This window comes from Cherax quadricarinatus, chromosome 30 (assembly GCF_038502225.1).
Source record: "Cherax quadricarinatus isolate ZL_2023a chromosome 30, ASM3850222v1, whole genome shotgun sequence".
Taxonomy (NCBI): Eukaryota; Metazoa; Arthropoda; class Malacostraca; order Decapoda; family Parastacidae; genus Cherax; species Cherax quadricarinatus.
In genome coordinates, this window is record NC_091321.1 from 14,778,639 (window position 1) to 14,799,888 (window position 21,250).

Here is a 21,250-nt window from a genome sequence, read left to right on the forward strand (position 1 = left end):
TACATGTTCATTACATAGGTGACATTGCCCAATACTCCTGTTATGGTGATGTATTCACCAACAGGATGAATGGCACTTCCCAGTACTTTTTTGTATGGTAGTATGTTCACTCACAGTATGAGTTACATTGTACAATACCATCTTCCTTGTAGAGTAATATGTTTACTCAAAGGGTGGGGGACACCACATAATATACTTGCTATTTTAATGGCAGTGCATTCACTCAAAGGATAATGGGGAACTGTCTTTATGGTAGTGTGTTCACTGTCAAGATGAGTGACACCAATAATTTTGACACCTCACATAATCCTGCAGTGTTTTTCAAGGCATTGTGTACACAGTCTCAAGGACCAGCATGAAATAAAAGACTGTGCATGAAAACAGCATGGAATACTCGACGCTCTCAGGGAAACAGCATGGAATATGTAACACCTAACAGGAAAACAGCAGATACACAAGAACCTGCACAACAGTAGTGATGATGAAGTACTTCAGACTCTAAGAGAATCTATGAAGTGCTTCCCATCAGTAAAAAAGTACTAATTTCAGACTTATTATACATAATTTATCAATTAATCTTTACATAAGTATGTATGTATGTAAACGAAAAATGACATGTAGGGTTCGCTACTATCCATGGTTTTGGGTATCCGCAGTAAGTCTTGGAACACATCAATCACCACTAATACCGTACCGGAGGGGTTCAAGGAGGCCAGAGTTACTCCTATCTTCAAGAAAAATAATAGGTCTGATGTAAGCAACTATAGACCTGTTAGTATACTCAGTATAATATCTAAAATTCTGGAGAGGGCGGTGTATTCTCAAGTAGTTAAGTACCTTAATGACAACAGCATTCTCCATAGCTATCAATCGGGCTTTAGAAGATCATACTCAACCGATACCTCCCTTATTAATCTGATGGATTACCTGAGAACTGAAATGTCAAAAGGGAACCTCATAGGTATGGTAACCTTAGACCTGCAAAAGGCCTTCGATACTGTCAACCACAATATATTATGTAATAAACTCCAAGCTATCGGTATAGGTTCTGTAGACTGGTTTAAGTCCTACCTTAGCAACAGGAGACAAATAGTCAAAATCAACAAAACGGAATCAGAACCCCTGCCGATAACATGTGGAGTTCCCCAAGGTAGTATTCTGGGTCCCTTACTATTCTTATGTTATGTCAATGATATGCCTATCAGTGTCAAGTGCAAACTCCTACTGTATGCAGATGACAGTGCTCTGTTAGTGACAGGTAAAGACCCACAAGATATTGCTAATGTTTTAACACTGGAACTGGAGTCCTGCAGCAAATGGTTAGTAGACAACAAACTATCATTACACCTAGGGAAAACTGAAGCCATTCTCTTTGGAACGAAACATAAACTGAGAAGGGTAAATAATTTTAATGTTCAGTGTAATGGGGAGTCCATCACTTTGGTTTCATCAGTTAAATATCTGGGAATCCCCTTTGACCCATGCATGTCAGGAGAATTGATAGGGAACAGTGTAGTAAAGAAAGCGAATGCCAGGCTGAAATTCCTGTATAGACAAGCACAGTGTCTACCTACTGAGGCTCGCAGGACCCTATGTCTAGCCCTTATACAATGCCATATGGATTACGCTTGCTCTTCTTGGTACTCTGCCTTGACAAAAAAACTGAAAGATAGACTGCAAATCACCCAGAACAAAATCGTAAGATTCATCCTGGGGCTGGGACCAAGAGAACATGTAGGCCAGGATGAATTACAGCAGTTGGATATGCTGAATGTTGAAGACAGAGTAAAACAACTGAAGCTAAATCATGTTTATAAAATTGCTCACGAACAGTGTCCAGAATATCTTGCTGTCAATTTTGTCAAGGTTGGGAACCAAAGCAATCATAGTACTAGGGGGAGAGAGCACAACTTTGTAGTACCCACAGTCAGTGGCCAGGCTTCAAACACCTTTTATTGTACAGCAATAAAGGAATGGAACAGACTACCCACAAATGTCAAGGCCAGTCATAGCTTGAACCAGTTCAAGAAGACTGCCAAAAAGTGTCTGATGAATGAAGCAACAGAAAGGGAGGGGAATGATTTTCTATTTTTTAGCTAAAATACGTGTAAATTTTACCTTATCCCTAGTAATGACCCTCGTATTGTAGATAGTCGTAATGACCCTCGGGTAGTAGATAGTCTTAATGACCCTCGTATTGTAGATAGTCTTAATGACCCTCGTGTAGTAGATAGTCTTTTTAGTATGATAATAAGATGTTATCTTCATTATAGAATAATAAGAAAATATTATAACCTTTATATTATAATAATAAGGTAAAAGGACCCCAATGGAAATAAGTCACTCTGTCTGACTTTTTTGGGTTATCCTAGGTTCTCTACACATATGCTGCTATGTATGATAATTCTATGTAACTGTATTGTGTATACCTGAATAAATTTACTTACTTACTTACTTACTTACTTACACATCCCTCATGGATATGGGGGGATTGCTGTAGTGAGTGAGGGCAAACTGGGAATACCAAGCAAGCATTGTACAACTCAGGTTGCCATTCCTGATTTACAGTCAACCTCCAGTGGTAATTCTGTAATCAGAGTAATCAAACGCATTTTGTATGATATGACAGCCATCACAGCACTGCAATTAGTAGGAATGTTGGAATCAATCTAGACAATAATGTTTCTAATTCTTTTGGAAACAAATTTTGTCTAATGGGGAAATATTGCCACTATGTGAGATTTCAATTATTGAATCTTAAATATAAGATCAAGGAATGTACAGTAATTACTAAAGACAAATTCAAGACTCTGCCCATAGCCTTGTTTCTCTCAGCTGCACATGTTCCCAAGATTTCTGATGTTTTAAGTATTCAATGTAGCTGGAAAAAAATCAAAACTTTTCCATTCCAATTCATATCAGAAATAGAGACAAAGTGTGCTAAACTTCTTTATTAATACTTAAGAACATTTGTTCTGATATTACTAGAGAATACATTAAGTAAAGAAAATATAAAATTATCCTCCTTTGAGTGACGTCTTATTTTACAACTTTGTCATATCTCTTGACCTATACTTCATTCCACGGGATTTCATTTCTCGTACAACTGCTGCTGGCAAACGACCAGTGATGGAGATGGCATACATTCCCCTACAGCAACGATCTAGTGATAAAGTTAACATTAAATTATTAGTCCAGAGTTACAAAATATTTTAAAATATTTATACCATACTAAAAATAAGCTACAAGGATAAATGTATCTGAATCTACAGTATCTAAATAAACAGGTAAGTCCTGCTTTACAGAGTTTCACTAATACAGAGGTTTTCAATTATACCCATTCTTCATTTATTCAAACATCCTACAATAAATACATTCACCACTCACTACAAGCTAAGAACGAAAATATTTTAAGGTAAGTAATGTGTGTACTGTACATATATGCATTTTTTAGGCCTAGCTCTATCGCTCACTTAATATATGAAAGTGTAAAAATGTTATCAGCCTTTTTTATGCATTTGAAAGTCAAAAAAAGGTTATGGATTTACTTTACAGCAATTTTTGCCTTACAGCAGTACACCTACTGTATAAGCAGGACCCTCCTGTACTGTACTGTATACAGTAATTAATTTTACAAGTGTTGGTGACCTTGAAGATTTAAGTTTCTTTAACCCTTTGGGGGTCGACAGGCCCTCTCCGAGACTTGTTCTCAGGGTTGGCCAAATTTAAAAAAAAAAAAAAATTTCTTATGAAAAGATAGAGAATCTTTTCCCGATCATAATGACACAAAAAGTATGAAATTTGATGGAAAACTTACGGAATTATGCTCTCGCGAAGTTAGCGGTCTCAACGATGTTTTGCATCGATGATTTTGCCCACTTTGAGCCCTATTTTTGGCCAATTCCAATGTACTAGTCGACAAAAATCATAACTATTTTGCTAGAACTCCATTTTTTCTATCGAATGAGTACAAGAAACCACCCAATTATCAATTTCAACTATCTAATAAAGTGGTCAGAATTTATCAATTTTGCCAATTTCACACAAATTTCAAAAGATGCCAATTTCCGAACAGGGTCCAGAATAAACAAGAAAGACATTCCTGGCACTAAAATAACAAGTTCTCTGTTCGTTAGTCACATCCCCAGGCCCCTCTTATATTTCTTTAGCTTTCCACTTTGAATTTTTATTCTTACAAAAAATAGAAGATTTACTGTTATGCAGACTTATGCATTAGTGTAGAAATGGTATAAATAATATCAGCGCACTTGTAAAAGAATATTAGACTCACCAGGTGATGTGTATTGGACGCTTGGCATGATTTGTTTACTCTTGAACTTTGGTAAAAATCAAACATTTCTGCTACTTTGCGCTCAATTTCAAGGCACTTTTCATTATAAAACCAGTCAAAATCATCTCAATTTCTGTAATATGTCTTCCATTCTATAAAATGAGACCAAGAAAACTAGAATACAACAAAAATACCATACGAAAATACAGTGCAAAGTCGCTGTTTTATTCCAAAAACATGGTCAAAGTTTTTTTTTTCTCATTACGCACTGTGTGCTGCAGGATTTTTTTTATACTGCACACACTGACCACATAGACCCATTCTTTCATATGTAGGCCTACCAGCTTTCTCTCACTAGATTTGAAGGCGCTAGAATTTAGACGTACTAGTACGTCAAAAACCCTGGGTCGTAAGCCATACTAGTACGGCCGAAACCCCCAAAGGGTTAAACCACAAAAAACAGTTTCAAAAATACTGTAGTAAATTTGAAAATATTTGTAAAAAATATATCTCATTTTGTTACAAAACTAACCAGTACTGGTATTACTAATGGCATGCCACATAGTACATACATTCCTTGGAACAAAGTAGGTAATGGAAATGGGAAATGGGAAAAAGAAACATCAGACCACATGAGGAATACAGATTGTACAACAGCAAAATTTTGTGAGTATCACACAAGGAAAGGGATCTAGAAGTTAACATTAATAAAGTTGCCAGATCATATACAGTAAATGAAATTCATAGGTTACAATAACTATAAAATATCTTTAAAAAATAATGATTTTTTTTACAGCTTATATTAGGGCAAAATTGGAAGATATAGATGCTGTGTGGTGTCCAAACAGCAGCTATATCAGAAAGAAAAAAAGTCAAAAGTTACAAAATGGATCCAAGAGCTAGAAAAATATATGATGAAAGTCTTAAAGAAAAAACTTGGAAGAAACTAAAGACACCTAAGCTAAATGATAGGAGGAAAAGAGGAAATACAGTGGACCCCCGGTTAACGAACTTTTTTCATTTCAGTAGTATGTTCAGGTGCCAGTACTGACCGAATTTTTTCCCATAAGGAATATTGTGAAGTAGATTAGTCCATTTCAGACCCCCAAACATACACGTACAAACGCACTTACATAAATACACTTACATAATTGGTCGCATTTGGAGGTGATCGTTAAGCGGGGGTCCACTGTATATGAAACGATATGACAGAATAAAGTTTTTTCTACTTATAAAAGGAATAACAAGAGGCCATAGTCAAAGGGATACTGTAAATTTTTTATGAATAATGGTGGAATAGAATAAATTGGCAAAGTAGGTACTAAGAGTTACAATTGCTGTAAATTTTAAAACAATTTATAATGAACATGTTAATTAAGATGGGACACAAGATTAGCTCTGCTTATGCAGCTGTAAATCAGTAAATATTAATAGATAATGTTCAGTTACACACTGGTACAATAATTAATGTGTACAGCTGTAATAGCATTCAGTCTGAATGTTAACCCTTTGAGGGTCCAGAGGCCAGATCTCAGAGTGACAGCCAGGGTCCAAGAATTTTCAAAGAAAATTTTTGTTATTTTTTCTTGTGAAATGATAGAGAATCTTTTTCTGAAGATAATAAAACAAATAGTATGGAATTTGATGAAAAATTGGCAGAATTACACTCTCACAAGTTTTGCTGCGTCTATTATTTACACATCGGCGATTTTGCCGACTTTGACTCCCATTTCAGGCCAATTACATTATTCCAATTGACAAAATTCTTAGCTATTTTGCTAGTATTACTTCTATTTTATCGATTGAGGAAAAAAATCGCCCGGTCAACTTGTTTCAACTATCCAATAAAGTGATCAGAAATTGGTAATTTGGCCAATTTAACACAAAGTTCAAAATATTCCAATTTCAAAATAGGGTCCAGAATAAACAATGCAAGTATTCCTGGCACTAAACTAACATTTCCTCTTTTTATTAGTTACATTTTTAGGCTTTACAAATGAATTCCATTTTTATTTTTTATTTACATAATGAATTGTTATTCACACCAAAAAATAGAAGACTTACTGTTATGCAATACTGTAATAATTGTATAAATAATATCAGCACATTCGTGAACATATATTAGACCCACCAGCTGACGTGTATTAGATGCGTGACGTCATTTGTTTACACTTGAATATCGGCAAAAATTGAACACTGAGCTCAGTTTCAAGCCATTTTCAGTACTGAAACCAATCAAAACCATCTCTATTTCTGTAACATATCTTCCATTCTAGCAAATGAGACCAAGAAATAGTGAATTCAACTCGAAAAAATGCATGAAAAAACACTGCAAAAATGCTGTTATAGTCCAAAAATACAGTCGCAGTTTTTCTTTTCTCATTGTGCACTACGTGCTGCAGGATTTGTTTTATGTGGTGCACACTTACCACATAGATGTATTCTCTCATATCTAGGCCCAAATTTGCTGCTCACAGCTTATCTGAGTGAGCTGAGCTCATGGCGTAGAACTACAGCTTGGATCCAACCCTGACTACAAAGCTGTAGAATTATGGCATGGACCCTTAAAGGGCTAAATAAGTATAAATTGCATATTTTTTTGTTATGGGTCCACACTTATGGAACGCCCCATAAGGTAAGTTTGCTACAGTGAATAAGGGAATAAAATTATTATTATTACTGTATTACAGTGGACCCCTGCCTAACGTTGGCATCACATAACGTTAAATCCGCCTAGCGATACATTTTAATGCAAAATTTTGCCTCGCCTAGTGCTAAAAAACTCGCTCAACGCGATTCATCCGAGACACGTCCATGTGCAGCCTGAGCCAGCCTTATTTATTCCGCTGGTGGCATTGTTTACAAGTCAGCCTCCGCGGTAACATCCAAGCATACAATCAGAACATTTCGTATTATTACAGCGTTTTTAGTGATTTCACCTGCAAAATAAATGACCATGGGCCCCAGGAAAGCTTCTAGTGCCAACCCTACAGGAATAAGGGTGAGAATTACTATGGATATGAAGAAAGAGATCATTGCTAAGTATGAAAGTGGAGTGCATGTCTCCAAGCTGGCCAGGTTGTACACAAAACCCCAATCAACCATCGCTACTATTGTGGCCAAGAAAACGGCAATCAAGAAAGCTGTTCTTGCCAAAGGTGCAACTTTGTTTTCGAAACAGAGATCGCAAGTGATAGAAGATGTTGAGAGACTGTTATTAGTGTGGATAAATGAAAAACAGATAGCAGGAGATAGCATCTCTCAAGCGATCATAAGTGAAAAGGCTAGGAAGTTGCATGAGGATTTAATTAGACAAATACCTGCAACTAGTGATGATGTGAGTGAATTTAAGGCCAGCAAAGGTTGGTTTGAGAGATTTAAGAAGCGTAGTGGCATACATAGTGTGATAAGGCATGGTGAGGCTGCCAGTTCGGACCACAAAGCAGCTGAAAAATATGTGCATGAATTCAAGAAGTACATAGACAGTGAAGGACTGAAACCTGAACAAGTGTTTAATTGTGACAAAACAGGCCTGTTTTGGAAGAAAATGCCAAGCAGGACCTACATTACTGAGGAGGAAAAGGCACTCCCAGGACATAAGCCTATGAAAGACAGGCTTACTCTGTTAATGTGTGCCAATGCTAGTGGTGATTGAAAAGTGAAGCCTTTATTGGTGTATCACTCTGAAACTCTCAGAGCGTTCAGGCAAAAGAATGTCCTCAAGGCTAATTTGTGTGTGCTGTGGAGGGCAAGCAGTAAGGTTACACCATGCATTTGCCCCCACTGTGAAAAATTACCTAATTGAAAATAAATTAGACCTTAAGTGCCTCCTGGTGTTAGACAATGCCCCTGGTCATCCTACAGACTTGGCAGAGCGACTTTGTGGGGACATGAGCTTCATTAAGGTCAAGTTTTTGCCTCCTAATACCACTCCTCTCCTGCAGCCCATGGACCAGCAGGTTATTTCCAACTTCAAGAAACTAGACAAAAGCTCTGTTTGAAGGGTGCTTTGTAGTGACCTCAGAAACTCAATTGACTCTAAGAGAGTTTTGGAGAGATCACTTCAATATCCTCAATTGTGTAAACCTTATAGGTAAGGCTTGGGAGAGAGTGACTAAGAGGACCTTGAACTCTGCTTGGAAAAAACTGTGGCCAGAATGTGTAGACAAAAGGGATTTTGAAGGATTTGAGGCTAACCCTGAAGGGCATATGCCAGTTGAGGAATCAATTGTGGCATTGGGGAAGTCCTTGGGGCTGGAGGTTAGTGGGGAGGATGTGGAAGAGTTGGTAGAGGAGGACAATGAAGAACTAACCACTGATGAGCTGCTAGATCATCTTCAGCAGCAAGAGGCCAGACCTGAGGAAACTGTTTCAGAGGAGGGGGAGAGAGAAATTGAAGAAGTTGCCTACTTCAAAGATTAAGGAAATATGTGCAATGTGGCTTAAAGTGCAAACTTTTATGGATGAAAATCACCCTCAGACAGCTATTGCAAGCCGTGCTGGTGACTATTACACTGACAATGTTGTGAAACACTTTAGGAAAGTCAGAAAGGAATGAGAGGTACAGACCTCTATGGACAGATATGTTGTGCGACAGAAGTCCAGTGACTCTGAAGCTGGTCCTAGTGGCATTAAAAGAAGAAGGGAAGTAACCCCGGAAAAGGACTTGACACCTCAAGTCCTAATGGAAGAGGATTCCCCTTCTAAACACTAAGACCATCAACACTCTCCCCTCCTCCCATCCCATCAATCATCACCAGATCTTCAATAAAGGTAAGTGTCATGTAACTGTGCATGTCTTCCTCAGTTTGTGTGTATTAAAATTAATATTTCATGTGGTAAAAATTTTTTTTTTCATACTTTTGGGTGTCTTGCACGGATTAATTTGATTTACATTATTTCTTATGGGGAAAATTAATTCGCCTAACGATAATTTTGCCTAACATTGAGCTCTCAGGAACGGATTAATAGCGTTATGTGAGGGTCCACTGTATAATAAAAAATGGAAGTGCTAAACCTACAAGGGTCATACAGCTGAGGGAATAAAAAAATGTACTGAGAAATAGAGATGGCACACACATTTTACATTTTATACCTAGTACCAGAGTAGTTAGTAACAATTTTGAAAGGACATACAGTACGTTTATGTATAACAAAAAACTGGTGTAAAGATATTGCTGTACAGTATCTTGAAAATCATTAGCAATTCTGAAGCATGATTAGGTAAACTGTCTTCAAATCTAAAAAAAAAAAAAATATAAAATCTAATCAATATGTACTGTACTGTACTGTACAGTACTTAAATAATTATGATATATTTAATTAATACCATACTCACTTATGCGTTGCCATTTTGCAACCCAGCTATCCTCTGGGCTCATCAGGGCAATGAAGCTGAAAAACATCAACTATGTAAATATAAGAGCTTTAATTATATTATTTTTGTATTATTTACCACTAAGCATAATCATACAATCTGGGGGGACTGGGGAAAAAGCAGATTTCAGGTAAAGTGCATCAGAGGCTGCAGATTTGCAGAAAATGGAAACAGTAAAACATACCATTTTGGAAAAAGAGTAACTATCACTGAAAATTTCTTTCCAATCTGATAAACAATTACATATATCCATCATTATTACTTTTTTTATTAACACATTGGCTGTTTCCTGCTGAGGCAGGGTGACCCCAAAAAAAAAAAACTCTTTCTTCATCATTCACTTAATCACTGTCTTGCCAGAGTTGCAACTGCAACATATCAACACCCCTCCTTCAGAGAGCAAGCACTGTACATCCCACTTCTGGGACTCAAGTCCAGCTAACTGGTTTCCCTGAATCCCTTCATAAATGTTACCTTGCTTACACTCCAACAGCACATCAAGCCATAAAAACCATTTGTCTGCATTCGCTCCTATCTAACACGCACACACACACTTGCTAGAAGTCCAAGCAAGCACCTCACACACAAAACCTCCTTTACCCCCTCCCTCCAACATTTCCTAGGCCGACCCCTACCCAGTCTTCCTTCCACTCCAGATTTATATGCTTTCCAAGTCATTTTATTTCATTCCATCTTCTCTACATTTCCACTTCCAAGACCCAAGTCTGGCTAACTGGTTTCTGTTATATTTTTTTTTCAACATACCAGCCATCTGCCACTGAGGCAGGGTGACCTGAAAAAGAAGAAAACCACAGAGTTTTTTTTCTTTTTCCATTTAGTAATTTATACAGAAGAAGGGATTACTAGCTCCTTGTACAGGCATTTTAGTCACATGGTTGATCAGACCCTGATCCACCATGAGGCCTGGTCTCATACTGGGCCATGGGGGCATTGACCCCCAAAACCCTCTCCAGGTAAACTCCAGGTAAACCTCTTAGGACACACATGGCTTATGGAAGAAGCATTATTTTCCACTTCCCCATGGAGATGAAGGCAACTAAGTAAGAACAAGAACTATTAAAAAAATAGAAGAAAATTTAGATGCATGCATGTGTGTGTGCGTGTGTGCGCGTGCGTGCGTGCGTGCGTATATATCTTTCTTCTTTCAACAAACCGGCTGTATCCCACCAAGGCAGGGTGGCCCAAAAGGAAAAACGAAAGCTTCTCCTTCTAAATTTAGTAATGTATACAGGAGAAGGGGTTACTACACCCTTGCTCCTGGCAAAATATTTTAGTCGCCTCTTACGATAAGCATGGATTACCGAGGAAGAATTCTGTTCCACTTCCCCCTCTGTGTATTACCCACACCTCACACTGCTCTCAAACATGGCATCACTGCCTCTACTCTCAGACTGATGTTTTGCCCCTATAATGCCAGCATCATGTACTTCCATCATTCCAGCACTAATAGTGCTAAAGTTGAAAAATTAAAGTAGCAACTTAATTTTTTTTTCTTCAGAAAGTAAGAGGGAAGCATGACCTTGAGCCAGGATGGAACAGTAGAATTCTATTCATCAGCTATAAAAGCCTTGGTTAAAATTCAGATGACTATTTTACCAAGTTATAAGGAATAATATTCTCAATGTACAATTTTACTACAGTTTAATTTTTCTCTTGAGATATTACAGAATTCCCTTGAATAGTAGATGTAGTATAGTACTGTAATACTACTGAGCACTTACCCATCAAAATTTGAAGACGTACAGTCATAAACTTGGTCACGATTTTGTTTCATGCGTAAAAATTCATCACAGTTGTCGCAGCCATCAGTCTCAAACATTTCCAAAGTCTGTTAAAAATCAGGTATTATTTTAAAGATAAGAATAACCATACAGTACAGTGGTACCTCGGGATATGAACTTCATTCGTTCCACAAGGCTGTTTGAGTGCCGATACCGAATGAATTTGTTCCTATAAGGAATAATGTAAATTAGATTAATTCGTTTAAGACCACCAAAAATACACTTACAAAAGCACTTACATTAATACATTTACATAATTGTTCAAGTTTTGAGCTGTTTGTATCCCGAGGTACCACTGTACTTCATTATCATCATCATGAATAATATAACGTAAACTTGGAAAAATAACATTCAAAATCTCTGATACAGCACAAGTAGTTTTTATCAGTTCCGTAGTAAAACTTTCCTTGTTAAATAACCTTTTGACATTTCATTATGTCAATTCTAGCAAAAAGTGTCAGCTACATTCTTTGAAATTTTACTTAATGATTAAAGAAAACATTATCATTAGCACACTATTAATTTTACATTTGACATTAATGAACATTAACAGACTCAAGATACTCCCTTGTGGAACTGAACATGATATTGGCTAAGGTTCTGATTTAGTATTACTTATTATGTTTTATAATTTGTTTCCTGCTGTTTAGGTAAGATTTGAGCCAGTCATAAGATCCTATGTCACAGACAATTGTCTCTATCTCAGGAGAACTGAGTCAATATTATTTGGACAGACTCAAACTAGTAAAAATATTTTTGTGGCTTTTATCGTCCAAAATAAAAATTTGCAAAATAATTCCATTTTTGTTTTGTTACTTATAGATTTCTGGTATTTTAAGAAAATATTTAAATTAGTGAATTCAGACCAGGACCTATACTCCAGTGACCCCCATAAAATTAAATCAAATCATACCTACAAAACTGACAACAAACTATGCCCAGACTGCCTCCAATTGATGTAATGTTACGTCAGGGGTTAATAATTCAATTAATGGTAAGTAAGTTTATTCAGGTATACACAAATACAGTTACATAGATTATCATACATAGCAGCATATGTGTAGAGAACCTAGGATAACCCAAAAAAGTCAGACAGTGACTTATTTCCACTGGGGTCCATTGGGTATCCTGTGGCTAGATTGCTAGCACACTCAGCTCACACACTGAGGACCATGGTTCGATTCCCAGTACGGGTGGAAATATTGGATGTGTTTCCTTAAGACAACTGCTGTCCCTGTTCACTTAGCAGTAAAATAGGTGCCTGGGTGTTAGTCGGCTGGTGTGGATCACATCCTGGGACAAAATTGACCTAATTCGCCTTAAATGCTTTTCATAAAAGTGGCTTTCTATATAGAAGTTCGTCATTGTCAGCTAGGCCTGTATACCTTGTACATGTTCTTGTAGAAATAAAGATTATTATTAAGTCTTCCAACAAACAAAACTGGTGAAGACTAAAAACTTTCAATCACATCCTATACAAGCCTGCCAACTACTGTTCCTTTAGACAAACATCAAAGCAAAATTAGCTATCACATGTCTCAGTTGGCAACACTCTCCTCACACACTAAGTGTCCAGGGTTCGATCCCCAGCATGGGTGAGAACATTAGGTATGTTTCCTTATACCTGCTGTCCCTGTTCACCATAGCAGTAAGTAGGTACCTGAGTGTTAGCTGACTGGTGAGGGTCGTATTCAGGAGGACAAGACTTAAAGGATCACAATGGAAATAAGACAGTCATCTATGACGCACTGACTATCTTGGGTTATCCTGGAAGGCTAACTCTCTCCCGGGTTAAAAATCCGAGCAAATCTTATTTTGTCTTAATCCTACCTTAACGAGAGAGCAAACAAGACAGGAACGAAGATTTCGCAAGTCCTTGGGAATATTCTCCATGGTGATAAAGTCTTCTTGCTTTGTTGGGTTTATCAGGGCCACTGAGAGTTAAAGCCGTATTGAACCCGGCTTCCCGATGTCACGGGAAGATTTGTTGTCCAAAACTGGGCGATGAAAGAGAAGGAACAAAAGTTCCTTTGTAAATATAAATAAAAATTTGAAGTTTCCAATTAGATCCGGTGGACCCCTTGTCAAGCACCAGCAGAGCTAGACGTCCACACCCTCACCTGAGTTTAGTAACCGTCTTCCCACCAAAGACCATTAGAGAATTATCTGCACAGCGGGAAAATGGAGCTGGCTAAAAGTAAGCCGATGACCAGATGCCTCTCCTTTAAAGTGCCCGGCGGGCAAAATAGATGAGGACAAGCGTCCCAGAGAGAACGGGGGAAACTTGTCACTGATACTCAAGCGAGACAGACGTTCAATGGAAATAAGTCACTCTGTCTGACTTTTTTGGGTTATCCTAGGTTCTCTACGCATATGCTGCTATGTATGATAATTCTATGTAACTGTATTTGTGTATACCTGAATAAACTTACTTACACACTCGACTAATGCTGGCGCACAGGTCTCCTGCTCAGAGGTGGAAAACACTACACATTAATGTTTCTTGTCGTTTTTTTTTTTTTGAGCCACCAAAGCGTTTTTGTCTTTGAGTCCTGCCTCCCGGGAGACAGAGAAATATATTGTCCAGATATGGGCGGATTAGAAAGAATACAAGGTTTCCTCCGGAAAGAGAAACGGAAACATATAATTCTCAAGTATAACAGGTGGACCCCATGTGGGGGTGTGTGCGTCTCACTCTGCTCGGCCTTGGCAAGGGAAGTTTATCTGATCTAATTGGAAACTTCTATATATGTTGCCCAACTTTGGGCAACAAGTCTTTCCCGTACATCGGGAAGTCAGGCTCGATACGGCTTCAGCTGCCGGTGGCCCTAATAAGCCCAACAAACAAACAAACAAGCAGTATGTGCCGCCTGAGCTGCTAATTTATTGAGGAATGGTATAGTGATACCGACAAGATGTGGAAAAAGACATTTATGTACAGTTTAAGACATTTATTAAAGGAAACTTTTTGCCGCGAGTGGCTTCAGTCCTATTACTAAAGAAGCCACTCGTGGCGAAGCGTTTCCCTTAATGTCCTGAACTGTACATAAGTACCTTTTTCTGCTAATTTAGTGTGTACACCATGCTCATCCTTTGAGCGGTAACATACAAAAAAATCAAGATTTCGCACATTAAGGTGGAATCTTGTTTTCTTTTTGACCTGATTAGCAGGTATAGGTCAGCAATAGAGATAATTAGGAAGGGTGGGAAACCTGTCATATGTGGTATTTTGCCAAGGAGAGTAGTTGGAAATGAATGGTTGTCCAGGGCAATTGGTGTAAATTGTTGGCTGGACAAATACTGTAAGGAAAATGCAGTAACATTCATTGACAACTGGGACCTCTTCCTTGGCAGAAATGACATGTATGCCAGGGATGGGGTTCACTTATCTAGGTTTGGGGTGGGAGCACTGGCCAATGCAGTTGAGGGAGCAGTTAGGTCTTTAAACTAGAAATAGATAGTGGTATGGGTTTTCGTGGAAAATCAATGAATTCTGAGTGTAGCGATAGTGTGAGTTTTAAGGAAACCAGTTATAGGCAGAATGAGGAAGAGTTATTGATGAACATAGGAAAGCCAATGGCATTAGGTGATAAGGAGAGTAACAGGCATAGTGGAGGAACAGAAATCAGCAGGAAGAAAAAAGAGAAGGGAGGGTCCTTAAATATATATTACACAAATAGTCATAGTGCTAGGAATAAGATGGATGAGTTGAGACTAGTTGCTAGTGCAGGTAACATTGATGTACTTGCCTTAACTGAGACGTGGTTCAATACGAAAAATCGGGATATGCCTGCTGAATGTCACATACAGGGTTTTAAATTGTTCCAAGTAGACAGAATTATTGGGAAGGGGGGTGGGGTGGCACTGTATGTTCGAGATCGCTTGAACTGTTGCATAAAAACAGGTATAAAGTCTGAAACCCATACTGAGTCTGTTTGGATAGAATTTTCAGAGGGACATGAAAAATTTATTTTAGGTGTAATATACCGTCCCCCAAACTTAGATAGGGACCAAGGGAGACTACTATGGGAGGAAATTGTTAAGGCCACAAGGCACGAAAACGTAGTAATTCTAGGAGACTTTAACTTTAGTCATATTGATTGGAATTTCTTGACTGGGAATTTAGAATCAAATGACTTCTTAGAAGTAGTTCAGGATTGTTTTTTGAAGCAGTTTGTGACAGAGCCTACAAGGGGAAATAACCTGCTTGACTTAGTTCTGGCAAGCAATGAATCCCTTGTTAACAATTTAGAAATTTCAGAGGAACTTGGTGCTAGCGACCACAAATCAATTACATTTAGCATTGAATGGAAGTATGATAGTAGGGATAACTCAGTAACAGTTCCAGATTTTCGCTTAGCAGATTACGATGGGCTTAGAGAACACTTATCATCTGTTGACTGGGGTAACGAAGAGAGCTATCAATATGACAGTTTTCTGAGCACCATACATGCTGCTCAAAGAACGTTTATCCCGTATAAAGAAATTAGATCAAATAGAAATGACCCAAAATGGATTAATAATAGGCTGAAATATCTACTAGGGCATAAGAAAGGAATTTATAGGCATATAAAAAGAGGTGAGGGTCATCTTATGAATCAGTATATTGACATAAAGAGGGACGTTAAAAAGGGGATAAGAAAAGCTAAAAGGGACTATGAAATTAAAGTTGCTAGGGATTCGAAAACTAACCCAAAAAGTTTTTTCCAGGTGTATAGAACGAAAGTTAGAGATAAGATAGGTCCCCTTAAAAATAACTATGGACATCTTACTGACAAAGAGAATGAAATGTGCTCAATTTTAAATAATTATTTTCTCTCGGTTTTTACACAGGACACTAACAATATCCCAGTAATTAATTTTTATAGTGGGCCTGAAGAAGATAAATTATGTAACATCACAGTCACTAGTGAAATGGTAATGAAACAAATAGATCGACTGAAGCAAAATAAGTCGCCGGGACCTGATGAGCTTTTTTCAAGGGTTCTTAAAGAATGCAAAATGGAACTCTGTGAACCATTAACTAATATTTTTAATTTATCTCTTCAAAAAGGTATAGTGTCTGATATGTGGAAGATGGCTAATGTAATTCCTATTTTCAAATCAGGGGATAAGTCATTACCATCAAATTACTGCCCAATAAGCCTGACCTCAATTGTAGGCAAATTGCTAGAGTCAATTATAGCTGAGATTATAAGAAACCATCTGGATAAGCATAATCTGATTAATGATACTCAGCATGGATTCACGAGAGGCCGTTCTTGTCTAACTAATTTATTAACTTTCTTCAGTAAAGCTTTTGAGGCTGTTGATCACGATAAAGAATTTGATGCTATTTACTTAGATTTTAATAAGGCTTTTGATAGAGTTCCGCACCAGAGACTGTTAAAAAAAGTGGCAGCTCATGGCATTCAGGGAAAAGTGCTCTCATGGATCAAGTCATGGCTCACAGACAGGAAGCAAAGAGTGTCCATAAATGGGGTTAAATCCGAGTGGGATCTGTAACAAGTGGCGTACCACAGGGATCAGTCATAGGCTCTTTGTTGTTTATAATATATATCAATGACCTTGATGAGGGTATTACTAGTGATATGAGCAAATTCGCCGATGACACAAAGATAGGTAGGATAATTGATTCAAACGTAGATGTTAGGGAACTTCAGGAGGATTTAGACAAACTCCATTCTTGGTCAGAAAAGTGGCAGATGCGGTTCAATATAGATAAATGCAAGGTTCTGAAGCTCGGGAGTGTCCATAACCCTAGCACTTATAAGTTAAATAATGTAGAACTTATCCATACAGAGTGCGAAAAGGACTTGGGGGTTATGGTGAGCAGCAACCTTAAACCAAGACAGCAGTGCCTAAGCATACGTAATAAGGCAAATAGATTATTGGGATTTATATCAAGAAGTGTAAGCAACAGAAGTCCAGAGGTTATACTGCAGCTTTATACATCATTAGTAAGGTCTCACCTAGATTATGCAGCTCAGTTCTGGTCTCCATATTACAGAATGGACATAAATTCGTTAGAAAACATTCAGCGTAGAATGACTAAATTAATACATAGCATCAGAAATCTTCCTTATGAAGAAAGACTGAAGATTCTTAAATTACATTCACTTGTTAGACGAAGAATGAGGGGAGACATGATCGAAGTGTATAAGTGGAAGATGGGTATTAATAAAGGGGATTCAATTCAATTCAATTCAAAGTTTATTCTCTATAAAGATTACAATGTTGAATTTACAGAATTTGGTTGTTGTGTGGTTTACATGTAGTTAAATAATGATTACAGAGTGTACCACTAGAACACCTAGCATGGCTAGGCATTTCGGGCAGACTTAATTTAATTCATTATTTTAAAATATTACAAATTATGAGGTAAGTTGGTATTATGGCTAAGTGACTAAATACTAGTTTGTGAGTTTAGCAATGTGAATGCTTTTGTTTTGGCACAGTACATAGTTTCAGTATTGGAGTATCATAGGATTCATTATTTTAAGATTGAGATTAATATTTCTGTTTATGGTCAAATGGGTGAGTGTAAGTGTGAACCACCAGGTGGTATTCGTGTAGTTAGTTGATGGGGTTTATCAGGGAGATAAGATGTTTTCTAATGGTAGTTTTGAAGGTGATGAATGTGTCTGCAGTTCTAGAGTTCTCAGGTAGGGTGTTCCAGATTTTAGGGCCTTTGACATACATTGAATTTTTGTAAAGGTTTAGTCGGACATGGGGAATGTCGTAGAGATGTTTGTGTCTGGTGTTATGCCTGTGGGTTCTGTCACAACTATCAAGAAAGTGTTTTAGGTCAAGGTTGATATTGGAGTTTAAGGTCCTGTAGATGTAGATTGCACAGTAGTAAGTGTGGATGTACTGAACAGGGAGTAAGTTTAGATCTATGAAGAGTGGGGGGGTGTGTTGCCAGGGATGGGATTTAGTGATTATTCTTACTGCAGCTTTTTGTTGGGTTATTATTGGCTTTAGGTGTGTTGCTGCAGTTGATCCCCAAGCACAAATAGCATAGGTGAGGTATGGATAAATAAGTGAGTGGTATAGTGTGAGAAGGGCATTTTGCGGCATGTAGTATCGTATCTTGGAGAGGATCCCAACTGTTTTGGATACTTTTTTGGTTATGTGTTGGATATGGGTGCTGAAATTCAGGTTGTTGTCAAGGTATAGGCCTAGGAATTTGCCCTCATTATGTCTGGTAATTAGAGTGTTGTCGATCTTAATGTTAATTTGTGCATCTCCTGCTCTGCTACCAAACATAATATAGTAGGTTTTGTCAGTGTTAAGTGTAAGTTTATTAATAAGGTCTTGAGGATGTCTCTCCAAGAGAGAACCCGAAGTAATGGATTTAAATTAGACAAGTTTAGATTTAGAAAGGACATAGGAAAGTATTGGTTTGGAAATAGGGTAGTTGATAAGTGGAACAGTCTACCTAGTTGGGTTATTGAGGCTAGGACTTTGGGTAGTTTCAAATTTAGGTTGGATAAATTTATGAGTGAGAGGGGTTGGATTTGAGTGGGACTTGCAAATGAGTGGATAGAGTTATCAGAGCTTATTTCTTGGGGAGCATTGAAAATTTGGTTGGGCAAATGTTTGTAAATGATTGTAAAGGACCTGCCTAGTATGGGCCAACAGGCCTGCTGCAGTATTCCTCCTTTCTTATGTTCTTATGTGTGTTACTGCTCTTGTCTGATAAGGTTTTACCAGACCCCCAGTTATTAATATATTAGTTAGGAAGGATCCACCTCTATTACATATTGTGGGGACCCATAGCCTTGTAAAAATAAATTACAAGGCTTCGAGGAAAAATATTTTGACTTTTTTCCTTAAGTCATTTGAATATTCAGCTTTCCCTACCACCCCATCTTTTGTTATTTCTCAGTAATTTTATAATTACTTCAATTTCTTCATATTCCTAATGAACACAATATAATAACATAAGAAGTGAGGAACACTGCAGCAGGCCTGTTGGCCCATACTAGGCAGGTCCTTCACAATCCATTCCACTAACAATATTTGCCCAACCCAATTTTCAACAGTACCCAGACAATAAGCTTTGATAATTCTATTTACTCATATGTAAGTCTCACTCAAATCCAACCCCTCTCACTCATGTATTTATCCAACCTAAATTTGAAATTACACAAGGATTTAGCTTCAATAACCCTATTAGGCACACTGTTCCACTCATCAACTACCCTGTTTCCAAACCAATACTTTCCTATAACCTTTCTAAACCTAAATTTGTCTAATTTGAATCCATTTCTGCAGGTTCTCTCTTGGAGAGAGATCCTCAAGTTACAGCCGCAAAAACATTTAAAGTATCTCATTATCACTAAAACCTCTGGTTTAGTGCTGAAGTCCTAAGGGACAGAGTTTTTAAGTTATCACTGAGATACCTTTTATAATAAAAGTTAAAATGGTTTGCTACTTTAGGAGCATGATGGCATGCTGTACTTCATTTTTTATATTTGATATATGTATACTATGAGCAATTTTTGGCACATATTTGGTACTGTAGTTGCAAGTAAGGGCCTTTGGATAATGCCAGTTTTTTTTTTTACTTATGTTCTTCACTTTTATTAAATAGTGTTCAGTTTTTGCACATTTTACACCTCTCTGTACCGTTTCTAATCCTGACAAAATTCATTGAGTAATATATATGTAAAGTAAAAGGACACAAGTGCAACTAATGTGACATTTTATTGTGGCAAACGTTTCACTCTCCAGGAGCTTTGTCAAGCCGAGAGCGAAACGTTGCCACAATAAAATGTCACATTAGTTGCACTTGTGTCCTTTTACTTTACATATTGTCGGTAATTCTACCAACATTATTACAACGAGTAATATATAATTTATTTTTATTTTACCCATGAATAGCAGTTGTTTGCTATATCGGTTTGAGTCTTAACATCTTGCTAGTCATCCAGAGCTCAGGTTTTATCCTTGTATCCTTCATTGGGGCAATATCATCAAGAATTTTCAAGGCAGTTTTTTTAATAGTTAAATAAATATCTTGTTGATTTCATTATTTTGTTATTAAATATAAGAAATATATAACACAATAATTTTTGTATAAATATTTAGCATTACCCATCAGAGTAATACATATACTGTATTATTATTTCATACAGTATATACTGTATGCAAACTTTTCTTTCAGACGTATTGTACTTTGTACTGCTGTCAACATGTGAGAAAAACATAAGAATTGATGTGTTTTTTTGTTTGGTAGTTCAGCCAAAAAATGTCTTTGAAATCAAGATTTTTGAAACCAGGTAGGTTTCAAAATAAATTATGTTATGTACCATTTCTATTTTACTTTGGATTGTGATTTAAAAAGTATTGTTGCTGCTAATATTATGAACAAGGTTCTTGACATCGAATTTTGGATAGAAAGATAGTAATATTTTAATATTAATAAAGCAGATGGTATCAATACATAAATCACATAAGGATGGGAATATAAATATTGTATTTATACATGAAAGTAGTGAATATTAGTATCTTAAACTACAAATTGGTTATAGTAACCCAGGTTTTTATGGCAGTTTTAAAATATTATAGCCCTTTCTGCCTATTGCATATTGTTCTGACAGCTTATGAGTCCTTCCCAGAGTGACCTACAACTTTATTTTTAATTAAACAGCACCAGTAAAAACCACAAATGTATTAAGTCTGTATTTCTACAATAAAGAGTTATATACATGATGACACACAGGTGCTCTACATCTCTGCAGTCATACTATGTCTTTCCTATTGTTGCTACTC

At 37.2% G+C, this 21,250-nt stretch overlaps 2 protein-coding genes across 6 annotated transcripts in view; one reads left to right on the forward strand and one right to left on the reverse strand.

Annotated features, from left to right (window-relative positions):
- Positions 1 to 2,936: 2,936 nt before the first annotated feature.
- On the reverse strand, positions 2,937 to 13,460 carry spt4 (Transcription elongation factor subunit spt4). Its single transcript, XM_053781943.2, has 4 exons — positions 13,301 to 13,460; positions 11,411 to 11,517; positions 9,630 to 9,685; positions 2,937 to 3,163 (listed from the first exon to the last, which is right to left on the reverse strand). Exons 1-4 carry the CDS (start codon positions 13,361 to 13,363, stop codon positions 3,045 to 3,047), a joined length of 345 nt encoding a protein of 114 aa, XP_053637918.1. The 5' UTR covers positions 13,364 to 13,460; the 3' UTR covers positions 2,937 to 3,044.
- A 787-nt stretch (positions 13,461 to 14,247) lies between these two features.
- LOC128692666 (probable ATP-dependent RNA helicase DHX35) overlaps positions 14,248 to 21,250 on the forward strand; it is a 37,450-nt gene continuing 30,447 nt past the window's right edge. The window contains exons 1-2 of one of the 5 annotated variants that reach the window (XM_053781936.2): positions 14,248 to 14,329; positions 20,643 to 20,757. In XM_053781936.2, coding sequence (XP_053637911.1) covers positions 20,727 to 20,757 — 31 coding nt within the window. In that variant the 5' untranslated portion in view covers positions 14,248 to 14,329; positions 20,643 to 20,726. The other 4 variants (XM_053781940.2, XM_053781937.2, XM_053781938.2 and 1 more) reach the window with 4 other exon arrangements.

Bases quoted from the DNA above. Each gene is read 5' to 3' on its own strand.
- spt4 (XM_053781943.2), bottom strand. From the start codon at position 13,363: ATGGAGAATATTCCCAAGGACTTGCGAAATCTTCGTTCCTGTCTTGTT. The intron at 11,518-13,300 runs GTAGGATTAAGA...GATTTTTAACAG, and splicing joins TTGTTTGCTCTCTCGTTAAG to ACTTTGGAAATGTTTGAGAC. The intron at 3,164-9,629 runs GTGAGTATGGTA...CTTTATCACTAG, and splicing joins TGCAAAATGGCAACGCATAA to ATCGTTGCTGTAGGGGAATG.